Source organism: Oncorhynchus clarkii, chromosome 19 (assembly GCF_045791955.1).
Source record: "Oncorhynchus clarkii lewisi isolate Uvic-CL-2024 chromosome 19, UVic_Ocla_1.0, whole genome shotgun sequence".
Classification (NCBI taxonomy): domain Eukaryota; kingdom Metazoa; phylum Chordata; class Actinopteri; order Salmoniformes; family Salmonidae; genus Oncorhynchus; species Oncorhynchus clarkii.
The window spans coordinates 61,563,521-61,584,637 of record NC_092165.1 but is presented as its reverse complement, the minus strand read 5'-3'; the positions used below and the strand labels follow the sequence as shown (position 1 = coordinate 61,584,637).

The window sequence follows — 21,117 nt, the reverse complement described above, 5'->3', positions numbered from 1 at the left end:
AGTATCTGAGGGGGGATAGATACTGATTGGTACATCAGTAATACTATAGTATCTGAGGGGGGATAGAGACTGGTTGGTACATCAGTAATACTATAGTATCTGAGGGGGGATAGAGACTGGTTGGTATATCAGTAATACTATAGTATCTGAGGGGGGATAGAGACTGGTTGGTACATCAGTAATACTATAGTATCTGAGGGGTGATAGAGACTGATTGGTATATCAGTAATACTATAGTATCTGAGGGGGGATAGAGACTGGTTGGTACATCAGTAATACTATAGTATCTGAGGGGTGATAGAGACTGGTTGTAGTATTACTATAGTATCTGAGGGGGGATAGAGACTGGTTGGTACATCAGTAATACTATAGTATCTGAGGGGGGATAGATACTGGTTGGTACATCAGTAATACTATAGTATCTGAGGGGTGATAGAGACTGGTTGGTACATCAGTAATACTATAGTATCTGAGGGGTGATAGAGACTGGTTGGTACATCAGTAATACTATAGTATCTGAGGGGGGATAGAGACTGGTTGGTACATCAGTAATACTAGAGTATCTGAGGGGTGATAGAGACTGGTTGTAGTATTACTATAGTATCTGAGGGGGGATAGAGACTGGTTGGTACATCAGTAATACTATAGTATCTGAGGGGTGATAGAGACTGGTTGGTACATCAGTAATACTATAGTATCTGAGGGGTGATAGAGACTGGTTGGTACATCAGTAATACTATAGTATCTGAGGGGGGATAGAGACTGATTGGTATATCAGTAATACTATAGTATCTGAGGGGTGATAGAGACTGGTTGGTACATCAGTAATACTATAGTATCTGAGGGGTGATAGAGACTGGTTGGTACATCAGTAATACTATAGTATCTGGGGGGTGATAGAGACTGGTTGGTACATCAGTAATACTATAGTATCTGGGGGGTGATAGAGACTGGTTGGTACATCAGTAATACTATAGTATCTGAGGGGGGATAGAGACTGGTTGTACTAATACTATAGTATCTGAGGGGTAATAGAGACTGGTTGGTACATCAGTAATACTATAGTATCTGAGGGGTGATAGAGAATGGCTGGTACATCAGTAATACTATAGTATCTGAGGGGTGATAGAGACTGGTTGGTACATCAGTAATACTATAGTATCTGAGGGGTGATAGAGACTGGTTGGTACATCAGTAATACTATAGTATCTGAGGGGTGATAGAGACTGGTTGGTGCATCAGTAATACTATAGTATCTGAGGGGTGATAGAGACTGGTTGGTACATCAGTAATACTATAGTATCTGAGGGGTGATAGAGACTGGTTGGTACATCAGTAATACTATAGTATCTGAGGGGGTGATAGAGACTGGTTGTACTAATACTATAGAATCTGAGGGGTGATAGAGACTGGTTGGTACATCAGTAATACTATAGTATCTGAGGGGTGATAGAGACTGGTTGAAGTAATACTATAGTATCTGAGGGGTGATAGAGACTGGTTGGTACATCAGTAATACTATAGTATCTGAGGGGGGATAGAGACTGGTTGGTACATCAGTAATACTATAGTATCTGAGGGGGGATAGAGACTGGTTGTAGTAATACTATAGTATCTGAGGGGGGATAGATACTGGTTGGTACATCAGACGTTAACCGTTCTCTGTAGGAGCCAGACGGCTGTGGAATGTGTTTGTGTGGACGGGAGGAAGTCACCGGATTGCTAGAGGGGGATACGGGTGGAGATATTTGGATTAGGCATCAAGGAGGTTGAGGTCAGGTCATGGTTTATTACCCCATCACTTCCTCTTCCTGTTGAACCATGAAAGATGTAAGGGTTAGAGAGAAGAAGGAGTAGTGTCTAAATAGGAGTATATATATATACAGGTGGAAACATGTTTTGTCTGAATGTGGCTGTGTGGATCGTCTGGGAAGAATAAACTTGGATAAACTTTCATAATGTCCGGTGAGTTTTTTGTTTTTAAACTAAACATTATCAACTTCAGATGTTTTTTTGAAGTTCCCATCATTTTTAACCCCCCTCCTCTAAAGATGCTCGTTGATTTCCCTCAGGATCTCCTCAGTATCCAAGTTGGCTCAGAACTGCAAGCGGTTGTTTACAAATGTTTTAACGATGAGTCTTTCCCCACGACGACAACGAGATGAAAGCCTTTCCCTTCCGTACTCAACCTTAGTGGCAGTGCTATTTGCCAGTGTTAGCTCTTTCAACTTGAGGTGACGCACATTTTTCCCTATATAGTGCACTACTTTTAGCCACAGAGCCAAAATATAAGTAATGATAATACAAACATAAGGAATAGGGTGCATTTTGGGACACAGACTCAGTCTGATGAAGACTCAGAGGAGGTCGTTATCAGAATGAAGACATGAAGTTCACATGATTCACCACCTGGTGGCAGTGACATCAACTGAATTAAAACACACTTCAACCGAACATGATGGGTAGAGTGTTTCGCTGTGTGGAGAATGTGTGTGTGTCTGTGGAGTTTGTGTGTATGTGTGTGTGTGTGTGTGTGTGGGTGGAGTGTGTGTGTGTGTGTGTGTGTGTGGAGTGTGTGTGTGTGTGTGTGTGTGTATGTGTGTGTGTGTGTGTGTGTGTGTGTGTGTGTGTGTGTGTGTGTGTGTGTGTGTGTGTGTGTGTGTGTCTATTGGAGTGACAGACTGTCCCGTACCTTGAACTCATAGGACTCCTCGATGAAAACCTCCATTTTGGAGTGTTCCCCCAGAGATGGTTTCCCCATCTCTGCATTCCGCTTAGCTTCCTCTTCCTCTGACAACAACTTTGGGACATCTTTGGAGAGGAAAGGAGAGGAGAGACAGGAGAGGAGAGGAGACAGTGGAAAGAGAGGGGAGAGGAGAGGAGACAGGGGAAGGAGAGGGGAGAGGAGACAGGGAGAGGAGAGCCAGGGAGAGGGGAGAGGAGAGGGGAGAGAAGAGGAGACAGGAGAAGGAGAGGGGAGAGGAGACAGGGGAAGGGAGGGGCGGAGGGGAGGCAGGGAGACAGGGAGAGGAGAGAGAGAGAGAGAGGGCGAGAGAGAGAGAGGGCGAGAGAGAGAGGGAGACAGAGGGCGAGAGAGAGAGGGCGAGAGAGAGAGGGAGAGAGAGAGAGGGAGAGAGAGGGCGAGAGAGGGAGAGAGAGAGAGAGGGCGAGAGAGAGAGGGAGAGAGAGAGGGAGAGTGAGAGAGGGCGAGAGAGAGAGAGGGCGAGAGAGAGAGGGAGACAGAGGGCGAGAGAGAGGGCGAGAGAGAGAGGGAGAGAGAGAGAGGGAGACAGAGGGCGAGAGAGAGAGGGCGAGAGAGAGGGAGAGTGAGAGAGAGAGAGAGAGAGGGAGAGAGGGAGAGAGAGAGAGAGACAGAGGGAGAGAGAGGGAGAAAGGGAGAGAGAGAGATCCTGGTCAATCCTGGCACCCTATTCCATACATAATACATTATCCAGATGGCACCCTATTCCATACAGAATACATTATCCAGATGGCACCCTATTCCATACAGAATACATTATCCAGATGGCACCCTATTCCATACAGAATACATTATCCAGATGGCACCCTATTCCATACAGAATACATTATCCAGATGGCACCCTATTCCATACAGAATACATTATCCAGATGGCACCCTATTCCATACATAATACATGATCCAGATGGCACCCTATTCCATACATAATACATTATCCAGATGGCACCCTATTCCATACAGAATACATTATCCAGATGGCACCCTATTCCATACAGAATACATTATCCAGATGGCACCCTATTCCATACAGAATACATTATCCAGATGGCACCCTATTCCATACAGAATACATTATCCAGATGGCACCCTATTCCATACAGAATACATTATCCAGATGGCACCCTATTCCATACAGAATACATTATCCAGATGGCACCCTATTCCATACAGAATACATTATCCAGATGGCACCCTATTCCATACAGAATACATTATCCAGATGGCACCCTATTCCATACATAATACAATATCAACAGTACTGCACTATATAGGGAATAGGATGTCATCTCTCTATCCTGTCCTCTCTTCTCTCATCTCATCTCTCTATCTTGTCCTCTCTTCTCTCATCTCTATCCTGTCCTCTCTTCTCTCATGTATATCCTGTCCTGTCCTCTCTTCTCTCCTCTCTATCCTGTCCTCTCCTCTCATCTCTCGATCCTGTCCTCTCATCTCATCTCTCTATCCTGTCCTCTCATCTCATCTCTCTATCCTGTCCTCTCCTCTCATCTCTCTATCCTGTCATCTTCTCTCATCTCTCTATCCTGTCCTCTCATCTCATCTCTCTATCCTGTCCTCTCTTCTCTCCTCTCTATCCTGTCCTCTCATCTCTCTATCCTGTCCTCTCTTCTCTCCTCTCATCTCTCTATCCTGTCCTCTCATCTCTCTATCCTGTCCTCTCTTCTCTCCTCTCATCTCTCTATCCTGTCCTCTTCTCTCATCTCTCTATCCTGTCCTCTTCTCTCATCGCTCTATCCTGTCCTCTCTTCTCTCATCCCTCTATCCTGCCCTCTCTTCTCTCATCCCTCTATCTTGTCCTCTCTTCTCTCATCTCTCTATCCTGTCCTCTCTTTCTCCTGTGCTCTCATCTCTCTATCCTGTCCTCTCTTTCTCCTCTCCTCTCATCTCTCTATCCTGTCCTCTCATCTCTCTATCCTGTCCTCTCATCTCTCTCTCCTGTCCTCTCATCTCTCTCTCCTGTCCTCTCTTTCTCCTGTCCTCTCATCTCTCTCTCCTGTCCTCTCATCTCTCTATCCTGTCCTCTCATCTCTCTATCCTGTCCTCTCTTTCTCCTCTCCTTTCATCTCTCTCTCCTGTCCTCTCATCTCTCTATCCTGTCCTCTCATCTCTCTCTCATGTCCTCTCATCTCTCTCTCCTGTCCTCTCTTTCTCCTGTCCTGTCCTCTCATCTCTCTCTCCTGTCCTCTCATCTCTCTATCCTGTCCTCTCATCTCTCTCCTGTCCTCTCTTTCTCCTCTCCTCTCATCTCTCTATCCTGTCCTCTCTTTCTCCTGTGCTCTCATCTCTCTATCCTGTCCTCTCTTTCTCCTCTCATCTCTCTATCCTGTCCTCTCATCTCTCTATCCTGTCCTCTCATCTCTCTCTCATGTCCTCTCATCTCTCTCTCCTGTCCTCTCTTTCTCCCCTCCTTTCATCTCTCTCTCCTGTCCTCTCATCTCTCTATCCTGTCCTCTCATCTCTCTATCCTGTCCTCTCATCTCTCTCTCATGTCCTCTCATCTCTCTCTCCTGTCCTCTCTTTCTCCTATCCTGTCCTCGCATCTCTCTCTCCTGTCCTCTCATCTCTTTATCTTGTCCTCTCATCTCTCTCTCCTGTCCTCTCATCTCTCTATCCTGTCCTCTCATCTCTCTATCATGTCCTCTCATCTCTCTCTCATGTCCTCTCATCTCTCTATCCTGTCCTCTCATCTCTCTATCCTGTCCTCTCTTTCTCCTGTCTTGTCCTTTCATCTCTCTCTCCTGTCCTCTCATCTCTCTATCCTGTCCTCTCATCTCTCTATCCTGTCCTCTCTTTCTCCTGTCCTGTCCTCTCATCTCTCTCTCCTGTCCTCTCATCTATCTATCCTGTCCTGTCCTCTCATCTCTCTCTCCTGTCCTCTCTTTCTCCTGTCCTGTCCTCTCATCTCTCTATCCTGTCCTCTCTTTCTCCTGTCCTGTCCTCTCATCTCTCTATCCTGTCCTCTCATCTCTCTATCCTGTCCTCTCTTTCTCCTGTCCTGTCCTCTCATCTCTCTCTCCTGTCCTCTCATCTCTCTATCCTGTCCTCTCTTTCTCCTGTCCTGTCCTCTCATCTCTCTATCCTGTCCTCTCATCTCTCTATCCTGTCCTCTCATCTCTCTCTCCTGTCCTCTCTTTCTCCCCTCCTTTCATCTCTCTCTCCTGTCCTCTCATCTCTCTATCCTGTCCTCTCATCTCTCTATCCTGTCCTCTCATCTCTCTCTCATGTCCTCTCATCTCTCTCTCCTGTCCTCTCTTTCTCCTATCCTGTCCTCTCATCTCTCTCTCCTGTCCTCTCATCTCTTTATCCTGTCCTCTCATCTCTCTCTCCTGTCCTCTCATCTCTCTCTCCTGTCCTCTCATCTCTCTCTCATGTCCTCTCATCTCTCTCTCCTGTCCTCTCTTTCTCCTATCCTGTCCTCTCATCTCTCTCTCCTGTCCTCTCATCTCTCTCTCCTGTCCTCTCATCTCTCTCTCCTGTCCTCTCATCTCTCTATCCTGTCCTCTCTTTCTCCTGTCCTCTCATCTCCCCTCTCATCATCTTGTCCTCTCTTCCCTCATCTCTCTATCCTGTCCTTTTTTCTCTCCTCTAATCTCTCTATCATTCCCTCTGGTGCACACACACGCACAGGCACAGGCACAGGCACAAGCACACAGACAGACAGACAGACAGACAGACAGACAGGCAGACAGACAGACAGACAGACAGAGGCCTGTCATCTATGATATAAGTCCCAGGCTGCTGAGCTGACAACACATACACTATTAAATAAATAACTAACTTTACACACTGTCCCCCTGATTCACACACACACACACACACACACACACACACACACACACACACACACACACACACACACACACACACACACACACACACAACCACACACACACGCACACAACCACACACACACACACTATTAAATAAATAAATAACTTTACACACTGTCCCCCTGATTCACACACACACACACACACACACACACACACACACACACACACACACACACACACACACACACACACACACAACCACACACACACACACACACACACACACAACCACACACACACACACACACACACACAACCACACACACACACACACAACCACACACACACGCACACAACCACACACACACACACTATTAAATAAATAAATAACTTTACACACTGTCCCCCTGATTCACACACACACACACACACACACACACACACACACACACACACACACACACACACACACACACACCACACACACACACACACACACACACACACACACACACACACACACACACACACACACACACACACACACACACACACACAACCACACACACACACACAACCACACACACACACAACCACACACACACACACACACACACACACAACCACACACACACACACACACACACACACACACAACCACACACACACACAAGTTGTCTCGAACAATTATCCACAGAGGACAGTACCCACATTAGCCCTGAAATTTCCCCTCGTGTTTAACATGATAATTATCCACATATTTCCCTGTAGAACTCTTCCCCTGCACTTCATGGTATTTCCCTGCACTGTGTGTGTGTGTGTAGTGTGTGTGTGTATAGTGTGTGTGTAGTGTGTGTGCGTGTAGTGTGTGCGTGTGTAGTGTGTGTGTGTAGCGTGTGTGTGTAGTGTGTGTAGTGTGTGTGTGTAATGTGTAGTGTGTGTGTATGTGTGTAGTGTGTGTGTGTGTGTGTAGTGTGTGTGTGTGTGTGTAGTGTGTGTGTGTATGTGGTTGTGTGTGTGTGTGTGTGTGTGTGTGGTTGTGTGTGTGTGTGGTTGTGTGTGTGTGTGTGGTTGTGTGTGTGTGTGTGTGGTTGTGTGTGTGTGTGTGTGTGTGTGTGGTTGTGTGTGTGTGTGTGTGTGTGTGTGTGGTTGTGTGTGTGTGTGTGTGTGTGTGTGTGTGTGTGTGTGTGTGTGTGTGTGTGTGTGTGTGTGTGTGTGTGTGTGTGTGCAGTGTCTGTTTGTGTAGTGTGTGCGTGTGTGTAGTGTGTGTGTGTGTGTGTGTGTGTGTGTGTGTGTGTGTGTGTAGTGTGTGTGTGTGTAGTGTGTGTATCATTCCCTAACATTCCCTCTGGTGTGTAGTGTGTGTAGTGTGTGTGTAGTGTGTGTAGTGTGTGTATCATTCCCTATCATTCCCTCTGGTGTGTAGTGTGTGTGTGTGTGTGTGTGTATGTTGTGTGTGTGTACTGTGTTTAGTGTGTGTGTGTATGTAGTGTGTGTGTGTGTGTGCAGTGTGTGTGTGTGTGTATGTGTGTGTGTGTAGTGTGTGTGTGTAGTGTGTGTGTATTGTGTGTGTGTAGTGTGTGTATGGTGTGTGTGTAATGTGTGTAGTGTGTGTGTGTGTAATGTGTGTAGTGTGTGTGTGTGTGTGTAGGTAGTGTGTGCCATGTGTGTGTGTAGTGTGGGTGTGTAGTGTGTGTGTGTGTGTGTGTGTGTGTGTGTGTGTGTGTGTGTGTGTGTGTGTGTGTGTGTGAGTGAGTGAGTGAGTGAGTGAGTGAGTGAGTGAGTGAGTGAGTGAGTGAGTGAGTGAGTGAGAGTGTGTGTGTGTGTGTGTGTGTGTGTGTGTGAGTGTGTGTGTAGTGTGTACCACAGTATTCCCTGCACTATACATCACTGCATGATGGCATTCTTGACTCAACCAGATTTATTTTGGAATTCATCACAGTGGTAATTAACATTTTAATATCTGAACTGGGTTTTTTATCTTGACGGTTATCAAGTGTTTGTTCCTTCCTCTTGACAGGAGAACCTAATTTATGGGTTTATGATTAATTAATCTACAGATTAGGCCATGAATCAATCATTAAGAGAGGGAAGGAAGGAGAGAGGGCAGAGACGAGAAGGACGCTGTAACATTGGAAGGGGCAATACTCTGGGTTCTAACATTCTCTTACGTGGTCTTAACGTTCTCTAACATTCTCCAACATTCTCTTACGTGGTCTTAACGTTCTCTAACGTTCTCCAACATTCTCTTACGTGGTCTTAACGTTCTCTAACAATCTCTATCATTGGTGTTAGTACAGACACAAACAAGACCAGCATGCATCACTCCCAGGGAAGGACCCTCCAGACAGAGCATACAACTTACCTTCAGCTAGTAACAGTGCTTGGAGAGACAGAGCATGAGGGGACAGGAGGAAGGGAGGAAGGGAGAATGGAAGGACGTGAGAAAAGAGAGAGGAGAGAGGAGGAAGGGAGGAAGGGAGAATGGAAGGACATGAGAAAAGAGAGAGGAGAGAGGAGGAAGGGAGGAAGGGAGAATGGAAGGACATGAGAAAAGAGAGAGGAGAGAGGAGGAAGGGAGGAAGGGAGAATGGAAGGACGTGAGAAAAGAGAGAGGAGAGAGGAGAGAGGAGGAAGGGAGGAAGGGGGAATGGAAGGACATGAGAAAAGAGAGAGGGGAGAGGAGGAAGGGAGGAAGGGAGAATGGAAGGACATGAGAAAAGAGAGAGGAGAGAGGAGGAAGGGAGAAAGGGAGAATGGAAGGACATGAGAAAAGAGAGAGAATATAGCAGTTATAGAAAAATGTGATGACATCAGAGCATGAACAATGTTGGGCTGAGAGAGTGTGTGTGTGTGTGTGTCAGTATGAGTGTGTATCAGTGTGTGTGTGAGTGTGTGTGTGTCAGTGTGAGTGTGTGTCAGTGTGTGTGCCAGTGTGAGTGTGTGTCAGTGTGCGTATGTGAGTGTGTGTGTGAGGCTACCACATTAGGCTTCTATAGGCTACTAGGCTACTACAATAGGCTACTAGGCTACATTAAGCTACTAGGCTACTATACGCTACTAGGCTACTACATTAGGCTACTAGGCTACTATAGGCTACTTGGCTACTATAGGCTACTAGGCTACTATAGGCTACTAGGCTACTATAGGCTACTAGGCTACTACATTAGGCTACTTGGCTACTATAGGCTACTGGGCTACTATAGGCTACTGGGCTATAGGCTACTATAGGCTACTAGGCTACTATAGGCTACTAGGCTACTATAGGCTACTACAGTAGGCTACTACATTAGGCTACTTCTACACCTGCATTGCTTGCTGTTTGGGGTTTTAGGCTGGGTTTCTGTACAGCACTTTGAGATATCACTACACACTACACACAATTAACAACAAAGAATATGAAAAGTGCATCAGAAGTTTCTCACATCAAAATCAAAATAAACACTAATCAAACCTGGAGCCCTGAGCCCTAGGATAATGCCCCAGGACTACCTGACACGATGACTCCTTGCTGTCCCCAGTCCACCTGACCGTGCTGCTGCTCCAGTTTCAACTGTTCTGCCTTATTATTATTTGACCATGCTGGTCATTTATGAACATTTGAACATCTTGGCCATGTTCTGTTATAATCTCCACCCGGCACAGCCAGAAGAGGACTGGCCACCCCACATAGCCTGGTTCCTCTCTAGGTTTCTTCCTAGGTTTTGGCCTTTCTAGGGAGTTTTTCCTAGCCACCGTGCTTCTACACCTGCATTGCTTGCTGTTTGGGGGTTTTAGGCTGGGTTTCTGTACAGCACTTTGAGATATCAGCTGATGTACGAAGAGCTATATAAATAAATTTGATTTGATTTGATTTAGATGACAGCTCCTCATCATTAACCCCCAGGGTTCCACAGCTCCCTCCAGGAGGAGTACTGCCTGTAGAGATGACAGCTCCTCATCATTAACCCCCAGGGTTCCACTGCTCCCTCCAGGAGGAGTACTGCCTGTAGAGATGACAGCTCCTCATCATTAACCCCCAGGGTTCCTCTGCTCCCTCCAGGAGGAGACTGCCTGTAGAGATGACAGCTCCTCATCATTAACCCCCAGGGTTCCACTGATCCCTCCAGGAGGAGTACTGCCTGTAGAGATGACAGCTCCTCATCATACAAGGGTATAGCTACACAGTACAGGCCTGAGGCCTCTTGGCTGGGGGAATACATCTGGCTGGGACAAGGGCACATCTCTACAGGCCTCTAGATATTTGAAGAGAAAGTGTGTGGGTGGTAGTAGCTCCTCAATGAAAGAGGGATGTGTTTTCGATGGAAATAGCAGTACAGGTTCTGTACGTAGCAGAAGATCATCATCATCATCATCATCATCATCATCATCATCCCAAAGAACATGGAGATCCCGGATTAAATTACCACATTTACAGAGAGAAAGAGAGAAAGAGACTTGAACGGCTATCCGTCCCAAACTTCAAATTGTATTTCCAAGCACTAGCATTTCGCACCCCAATTATTAAATTGGTTTAAAACATGACACTTAGACTTCCTTGGCTGAGAATACAGAGACAAATTGTGTTTCCTACTTCCAATTGGAAGAGGTGGTGGCCACTGATGTATCCCTTGATGCATCACGTCTGCCCGTGATTGGGTGTCTCATAAGGCGGCGCACAATTGGCCCCAGCGTCGTCCGGGGTTTGGCAGCTGTAGGTCGTCATTATAAATAAGAATATGTTCTAAACTGACTTGCCTACTTAAATATAAAAACAAAACAAAAAAAACAATGTAAACTATGCTTTGTTTTATTACTGATCATACCATCTCTATTTGGCACAAAATTGAAAAACGATGCAAATGGGAAACGGAATGACACACAGACTCCAATATTTAACTATAAGGCCCTGTGATTTAGACAGACTCCAATATTTAACTATAAGGCCCTGTGATTTAGACAGACTCCAATATTTAACTATAAGGCCCTGTGATTTAGACAGACTCCAATATTTAACTATAAGGCCCTGTGATTAGGACAGACTCCAATATTTAACTATAAGGCCCTGTGATTAGGACAGACTCCAACATTTAACTATAAGGCCCTGTGATTTAGACAGACTCCAATATTTAACTATAAGGCCCTGTGATTTAGACAGACTCCAATATTTAACTATAAGGCCCTGTGATTAGGACAGACTCCAATATTTAACTATAAGGCCCTGTGATTTAGACAGACTCCAACATTTAACTCTAAGGCCCTGTGATTTAGACAGACTCCAACATTTAACTCTAAGGCCCTGTGATTTGGACAGACTCCAACATTTAACTATAAGGCCCTGTGATTTAGACAGACTCCAACATTTAACTCTAAGGCCCTGTGATTTAGACAGACTCCAACATTTAACTCTAAGGCCCTGTGATTTAGACAGACTCCAATATTTAACTCTAAGGCCCTGTGATTAGGACAGACTCCAACATTTAACTCTGAGGCCCTGTGATTTGGACATACGGCCTTTCACATCACTCCAATGGTCTGAATGTGGTATCCTTGGCGTTATCATGGACACTAATGGTTTAAGGACGTTCCTAAATGTAAAATACATTTAAATGTAACTGAGTCATTATTTAACTGGACCAGAATATGGAAAAATATGACCTTGGCATCCCATAATCCAAAACCATCCATTTATTAATTTCAAATTTGTTCAAAGACTTTATCTAACACACAAGAACAGTTTTATAGTGAAATTGTCCCCAACTTCCAAATGCAGTCCCCTAAATCAGGTAGACACCTTCCTTCATAGGATATGGGAGTGCCCTGCAGTTAAATGCTTTTGGGACAAAGTGAGAAAATTATTTTCAAAGAGCGTGAATGTAAATATTAAATGATTCCCAGCCATTATGTTACTTATTAATGATGATAGTCACTCGAACCTCTCAATCAATCAGAGAAGGTGACTGCTTGCTGCACATTTGTGTTCAGGGGGCTCTAAAATGGCTGCCACCTCATTCTCTCCCATTCAACCAGTATATACAGCTGCTGTTAGAAGTTATATCATTAGAATTATCGACAGCGAGAATCATTGGTGCTCATTAAGAAACAATTGAGGGACTGGACAAATAAACACTAAAGCTCCCACACACGCAAACCCATATCACCGTCCTGCCCGCTTTAATGGCTGCTGATAAGGAAATCGCGTCTCAGACACTCCTAGGCCGCTAATTGATTCAATAGGAATCATCTAGAGTTCAACCAGGCCCTGGGTGAAGTATCACATCCCATTGAAAAGACATGGGTGAAGTATCACATCCTGTTGAAAAGACATGGGTGAAGTATCACATCCCGTTGAAAAGACATGGGTGAAGTATCACATCCCGTTGAAAAGACATGGGATGCATCGAAATGGCACCCTATTCCCTATATATAGTGCACTACTTTTAACCAAAGCCCACGAGTCTCTGGACAAGAGTAGTGCCCTATATATATTAGAGTGCCATTTGGGACCCTTCCATGGAACCCCTGAGTATGAGCTATGAGAGGCAGCAGACAGACAACAAAAGGGTATGGATGGAGACTGTTCCCTGTCTTGGGTCAGTTAGAATCAGACTGTTGAGGTCTACAATTTTTTTTCAGAGGTCTTGGCTGATTTCTTTTGATTTTCTCATGATGTCAAGCAAAGAGGCACTGAGTTTGAAGGTAGGCCTTGAAGTACATCCACAGGTACACCTCCAATTGACTCAAATTATGTCAATTAGCCTATTAGAAGCTTCTAAAGCCATGACATAATTTTGTGGAATTTTCCAAGCTGTTTAAAGGCACAGTCAACTTAGTGTATGTAAACTTCTGACCCACTGGAATTGTGATACAGTGAATTAAAAGTAAAATAATCTGTCTGTAAACAATTATTGGAAAAACTACTTGTGTCATGCACAAAGTAGATGTCCTAACCGACTTGCCAAAACTATAGTTTGTTAACAAGAAATTTGTGGAGTGGTTGAATAACAAGTTTTAATGACTTAAGTGTATGTAAACTTCCGACTTCAACTGTACATTATACATTACATTATTAGCTACATTATAAGTTACATTATCAGCTACATTATTAGCTACATTATTAGTTACATTATTAGCTACATTATAAGTTACATTATATGTTACATTATTAGTTACATTATACGTTACATTATTAGCTACATTATTAGCTACATTATAAGTTACATTATCAGCTACATTATTAGTTACATTATTAGCTAAATTATAAGTTACATTATTCGCTACATTATAAGTTACATTATTAGCTACATTATAAGTTACATTATTAGCTACATTATTAGCTACATTGAAAGCTACACATTGAAAGCATGTTACAGTAAGCAGACTCACTTTGTGCCAGAATAGAATATTTATCCATTTGACCCTTTCTCTTTGTCTGTCCAATCAAATATCCATCCTTCTCTCTCCCCCTCGTTCTATCTTTCTGTCACTCATGTTGTTGAACCTTGTTTTCAATGTGCTGTGACCCTGCAGCACTGTCTAAGAGGTCTGATTGGCTGTCAAGTGACAAGGAGAAGTCTGATTGGCTGTCAAGTGACAAGGAGAAGTCTGATTGGCTGTCCAGTGACAAGGAGAAGTCTGATTGGCTGTCCAGTGACAAGGAGAAGTCTGATGGGCTGTCAAGTGACAAGGAGAAGTCTGATTGGCTGTCCAGTGACAAGGAGAAGTCTGATTGGCTGTCCAGTGACAAGGAGAAGTCTGATTGGCTGTCCAGTGACAAGGAGCATCCAATGGGTCTCATAACCCCCCAGATATCTCCAGTTTAAACTGACAGATTTCGTTGGGGATATTTTTTTATTATACACCGATGCTCTATGGGGTTCTAACCAAAATATCAGAGACAACATGTTCAGCTGGCCCTTTAAGGACGGGAGGTTACTGTGGTAACGAGGCCACTGGAGTCCTGTCGCGCGTGTGTGTGTGTGTGTGTGTGTGTGTGTGTGTGTGTGTGTGTGTGTGTGAGAGAGAGATTAGGGAGTTTCTTCGCTATCAGCTGAAGCAGCAGACTCAAACGAATGTTTTAAAAAAAACAACCGAGCTTGTGAACAAAACAATGTAAATAGCCAAGAAACGCAAGAAACACAAGTCACACTTTTGTAGACTGTCGAGTTAATTAGACCAGCATTTATTGCCTGTGCGCAGCGCCTCCAAAAAAATGAATCTATCAGCATTTCACTCTATACGCACAGCGTCCCGCAACGCAGTTTTGCTGCGCGACGTGGGATCTAGGATTCCTGTTTTACTTTGTGTAATTAGCAGCTATGAAACAAAACAGCTGAAACACTTTTGAAAAAACAGCCACTGCAGCATTTTTCTAATCCTAACTTGAAACATACTCACTCGTGCTTGACTTGTGACTATTTTTTTAAATTCGCTAATGTAAATGCTCTCACTGTAGAGCCCTGCAAACAATGTTCCCTCAACATGTGCAAATTGTAAGTCTGGTGAGCTGAAACGTTGCCAGAATTTTGTGCAATTTTGTGTACCCTTACAGTTTTAGACACTAGCCTTCACCATCTCCCTCACTAATGAGTTGAGGGTGAGACTGCAGGACAACATTGAAGCATTGTGTAGCCTTCACCATCTCCCTCACTAAGGAGTTGAGGGTGAGACTGCCGGACAACATCGAAGCATTGTGTAGCCTTCACCATCTCCCTCACTAAGGAGTTGAGGGTGAGACTGCAGGACAACATCGAAGCATTGTGTAGCCTTCACCATCTCCCTCACTAATGAGTTGAGGGTGAGACCTCCAGACAACATCAAAGCATTGTGTAGCCTTCACCATCTCCCTCACTAATGAGTTGAGGGTGAGACTGCCGGACAACATCGAAGCATTGTGTAGCCTTCACCATCTCCCTCACTAATGAGTTGAGGGTGAGACTGCAGGACAACATCGAAGCATTGTGTAGCCTTCACCATCTCCCTCACTAATGAGTTGAGGGTGAGACCTCCAGACAACATTGAAGCATTGTGTAGCCTTCACCATCTCCCTCACTAAGGAGTTGAGGGTGAGACTGCAGGACAACATCGAAGCATTGTGTAGCCTTCACCATCTCCCTCACTAATGAGTTGAGGGTGAGACTGCAGGACAACATCGAAGCATTGTGTAGCCTTCACCATCTCCCTCACTAATGAGTTGAGGGTGAGACTGCCGGACAACATCGAAGCATTGTGTAGCCTTCACCATCTCCCTCACTAATGAGTTGAGGGTGAGACTGCCGGACAACATCGAAGCATTGCAGTACATGTCAGTTTTCAATGTGGAGGAAACTCTAAAGCACAATAAGAGCCCTGGAGAAATACTGAATATAGCCAAGCTCCTTGGCTACTCCCCTGCAGACATAGACAAGATTGTCCAGCAATGGCGTGCCATCCATCTTAGTTAATGGAATGAGACAAACAACACACTGGGCTTCTGGAGTGAGAATTGGAAGTTCAGGGATGCAGCTGATATCAACCCGTTTCAACCCTCTAGCAATGGCTACTGTGTCTGTGTTGGCCTTGCCACAGTCGAATGCTGAAGTCGAGAGAGTCTTCAGCCAGATGAGTGTGGTAAAAAGCAAACTTAGAAATGGGATGTCCTTGCAGACCCTTAACTCCCTCCTGTACATTCAATATGGACTGAAGCTGTCTGGTGAGACTTGTTATGAGCACCAGCTGCCTGATAATGTTTTGCAGCTTTTTGGCACATCAGCTGCTTACTCATTTAAGTCAGCTCCCTCAGTTGCTGAACCTACCATAGAGAGCCTGGACCAAAATGAGGATGACCGACTCTTTCTGTGAGCCAGCACAGCCTGTGTGTGTGGAGGGGGGTCTGGGGTGAAAAAACAATTAACCTGATTTAGGGCCAGACTAATTACCATCATTTTCTCACATTGCCATTGACAGTTTTTTCTATTGTCTCTTTTTGGTCCTTTAGGTTGTTAATGTTGATTGTATACAACAAAAAATGTAAAATATGTTAAGGTTAAAAATGTTAATGTTTTAACTGTGACTTGTTGTAGGCTCCTAAGTGAACCATAAGGTTAAAAACCAAACTAAACTAAAAATAAATAAATAAAATAAACAATTAAATTTTTTTAAAAAACAAGTAACTCCGCCAGAGTCTCTTTTGGGTCACTTTTGCCAGTCCCAAGTGTAACAGTATAACTTTTGACCCGACCCGGGCGCGAACCAGGGACCCTCTGCACACATCAACAACAGTCACCCCTCGAAGCATCGTTACCCATCGCTCTACAAAAGCCGCGGCCCTTGCAGAGCAAAGGGAACCACTACTTCAAGGTCTCAGAGCGAGTGACGTCACCTTTTGAAACGCTATTTAGCGCGCAACGCTAACTAAGCTAGCCGTTTCACATCCGTTACACTAGCCTGGATAAAGGAGGAGGGTTGGAATTGTGATATAAAAAAAAACAAACAAGAATCGACAGAAGAAAGTTATAATTTGTAGTTCTAAACATATTTAGGGAGTTTTTTTTACTCACTTTTTGTCTCTCCCACTGAGTTATTCCTCTCTCCTACAGCGTCCATCACGATTACATAGCCAATGATGCAAATTAGGCGATGACGTCATTTACCGACTTCTAGCGACTTTTCGGGACAGCGAATAGCTACTTTCCTTACTGAGGAGGTTGGCAACGCTGCTTGAAATGTAGCTTAACCTTTTGTTCTCTTGTGGTAAAGCAGTAACTCCTCATTTGCTGACCTATACTTATCTAGAACTGGGCTAATAACACGCTAACTAGCGAAGAATATTAAACAAATGTGCACATCCGTGGTGACCCTGATCTGAACTAATCTGAAAAGCACACTCACTCCCAGGGGTGATTGAAAGACCGCTCGTTCGCCATCCCAGCACAAGTAGAATTCTACTCCGTTGCGTTCTGCCTCTGCCTACAACAAAATCACTGAATTAATCATGCAAAGTAAGATGTATTTTTGGTTTGTTGCATTGACGAAAAACAAAAGGGCTGACATAATGTTGATTCGATGTAGTGCAAACTAAGGGGGGGTGTGGGGGGGGTGGGGTTCAATCTCATTCATCTCTGGCATTTCTTCCCCGTGGCAGTCCTGGAGGAGGTGTGCGACCGCAGCAGTTTAGACGGCCTGCAACGTGTCAGGTGAAATAGACATCCTACCCGTCATTCATTTTCATTTTATGCACAAGGTGGAGAAAGAGAGAGAGAGAGAGAAAAAAAAAATGTCAGAAGAGAAATCACAGCGTTTAAAACAAGAGAGAGAACAACCTAGAGAGATAGTATTTTAAAGATTGAATGGGGGGCGGCAGGGTAGCCTAGTGGTTGGAGCGTTGGGACTAGTAACCGAAAGGTTGCAAGTTCATATCCCCGAGCTGACAAGGTACAAATTTGTCATTCTGCCCATGAACAGGCAGTTAACCCACTGTTCTGGTAGGCCGTCATTGAAAATAAGAATTTGTTCTTAGTTAAATAAAGGTAAAAAAAAAAAAATCCAACCAGGAAGTGGGAAATCTGAGGTTTGTAGTTATTCAAGTGATCTGAAGTTAAATAAAGGTAAAAAAATGGACACTTTGAACGCTCATTTACAATTAATCATGGCCAAGATCATGAATATAGAACTTAGATCAGGTGGCATAGCTGAACACGTGTATACCTGACATCAGCTAGCCGTAGCACACAGAGAAAGTGTATAGCAGTATACCTGACATCAGCTAGCCGTAGCAGTTCTGGCCGTAGCACACAGAGAAAGTGTGTAGCGGTTCTGCTTACATAAATATAATGAGCTGTTGGAGGCTGCAGAGAAGTGTTAGATTCTGCACCCTGTGTGTGTGTGTGTGTGTGTGTGTGTGTGTGTGTAGATTCTGCACCCTCTTTGTGTGTGTGTGTGTGTGTAGATTCTGCACCCTCTGTGTGTGTGTGTGTGTGTGTGTGTGTGTAGATTCTGCACCCTCTTTGTGTGTGTGTAGATTCTGCACCCTCTGTGTGTGTGTGTGTGTGTGTGTGTGTGTAGATTCTGCCCCCCCCCCCCGCCTGGTGATGCAACGTTAGATAACAGACCGCAGCACACCTTTCAACAGACATTACCGACAATCAGCTGGAGTAAACAACAACAAACACACTTTTGAAGAGAGCTTGGACTTCCTTTTCTCTATGTGAGAATGAAATGCTCAGGATGGCAGTGGACCAGAGGGGTGGAGGAGAACACCATCCGTAACACGAGGAACATGGTAGTGGACCAGAGGGGTGGAGGAGAACACCATCCGTAACACGAGGAACATGGCAGTGGACCAGACGGTTGGAGGAGAACACCATCCGTAACACGAGGAACATGGCAGTGGACCAGAGGGGTGGAGGAGAACACCATGAGGAACACAAGGAACATGGCAGTGGACCAGACGGTTGGAGGAGAACACCATCCGTAACACGAGGAACATGGTAGTGGACCAGAGGGGTGGAGGAGAACACCATCCGTAACACGAGGAACATGGCAGTGGACCAGAGACGGGTGGAGGAGAACACCATGAGGAACATGGCAGTGGACCAGAGGGGTGGAGGAGAACACCATCCGTAACACGAGGAACATGGCAGTGGACCAGAGACGGGTGGAGGAGAACACCATCCGTAACACGAGGAACATGGCAGTGGACCAGAGGGGTGGAGGAGAACACCATCCGTAACACGAGGAACATGGCAGTGGACCAGACGGTTGGAGGAGAACACCATCCGTAACACGGGGAACATGGCAGTGGACCAGACGGTTGGAGGAGAACACCATCCGTAACACGAGGAACATGGTAGTGGACCAGAGGGGTGGAGGAGAACACCATCCGTAACATGAGGAACATGGTAGTGGACCAGAGGGGTGGAGGAGAACACCAACCGTAACACGAGGAACATGGCAGTGGACCAGAGGGGTGGAGGAGAACACCATCCGTAACACGAGGAACATGGCAGTGGACCAGACGGTTGGAGGAGAACACCATCCGTAACACGAGGAACATGGTAGTGGACCAGAGGGGTGGAGGAGAACACCATCCGTAACACGAGGAACATGGTAGTGGACCAGAGGGGTGGAGGAGAACACCATCCGTAACACGAGGAACATGGCAGTGGACCAGAGGGGTGGAGGAGAACACCATCCGTAACACGAGGAACATGGCAGTGGACCAGAGGGGTGGAGGAGAACACCATCCGTAACACGAGGAACATGGCAGTGGACCAGAGACGGGTGGAGGAGAACACCATGAGGAACATGGCAGTGGACCAGAGGGGTGGAGGAGAACACCATCCATAACACGAGGAACATGGTAGTGGACCAGAGGGGTGGAGGAGAACACCATCCGTAACACGAGGAACATGGTAGTGGAGGAGAACACCATCCGTAACACGAGGAACATGGCAGTGGACCAGACGGGTGGAGGAGAACACCATCCGTAACACGAGGAACATGGCAGTGGACCAGAGACGGGTGGAGGAGAACACCATGAGGAACATGGCAGTGGACCAGAGGGGTGGAGGAGAACACCATCCGTAACACGAGGAACATGGTAGTGGAGGAGAACACCATCCGTAACATGAGGAACATGGCAGTGGACCAGACGGGTGGAGGAGAACACCATCCGTAACACGAGGAACATGGCAGTGGACCAGAGGGGTGGAGGAGAACACCATCCGTAACACGAGGAACATGGCAGTGGACCAGAGGGGTGGAGGAGAACACCATCCGTAACACGAGGAACATGGTAGTGGACCAGAGGGGTGGAGGAGAACACCATCCGTAACACGAGGAACATGGCAGTGGACCAGAGACGGGTGGAGGAGAACACCATGAGGAACATGGCAGTGGACCAGAGGGGTGGAGGAGAACACCATCCATAACACGAGGAACATGGTAGTGGACCAGAGGGGTGGAGGAGAACACCATCCGTAACACGAGGAACATGGTAGTGGAGGAGAACACCATCCGTAACACGAGGAACATGGCAGTGGACCAGACGGTTGGAGGAGAACACCATCCGTAACACGAGGAACATGGCAGTGGACCAGAGACGGGTGGAGGAGAACACCATGAGGAACATGGCAGTGGACCAGAGGGGTGGAGGAGAACACCATCCGTAACACGAGGAACATGGTAGTGGAGGAGAACACCATCCGTAACACGAGGAACATGGCAGTGGACCAGACGGGTGGAGGAGAACACCATCCGTAACACGAGGAACATGGTAGTGGAGGAGAACACCATCCATAACACGAGGAACATGGCAGTGGACCACGGGCAGACTGCTATACAGCCTCTACTGGACCAGAGACGGGTGGAGGATACAGATTACCACTGCTAATAAAGCTGCATGTCTTTCTGTTTTCTATGATTAAGGCTTTTCAAAAAGGAAAAATAAATCAATACTTGAATTTCACCTACAGTGTTTTCCTTTCATTTTACACATTTGACAATTTAAACACACACACACATACACGCACGCATGCACGCACACACACACACACACGCACGCACACCCACACACACATACATACACGCACGCACGTACGCACACAC

General features: G+C 45.7%; 1 protein-coding gene across 2 annotated transcripts in view; it reads right to left on the bottom strand.

Moving 5' to 3' along the window:
• LOC139375460 (sodium/calcium exchanger 3-like) overlaps positions 1-21,117 on the bottom strand; it is a 174,250-nt gene that overhangs the window by 16,274 nt on the left and 136,859 nt on the right. The window contains exons 3-4 of one of the 2 annotated variants that reach the window (XM_071117270.1): positions 8,918-8,935; positions 2,693-2,811 (exon numbers count right to left, since the gene is read on the bottom strand). In XM_071117270.1, the coding sequence (XP_070973371.1) occupies positions 2,693-2,811; positions 8,918-8,935 (137 nt within the window). The remainder of the gene's footprint in view (positions 1-2,692; positions 2,812-8,917; positions 8,936-21,117) is intronic. The other variant, XM_071117271.1, reaches the window with a different exon arrangement.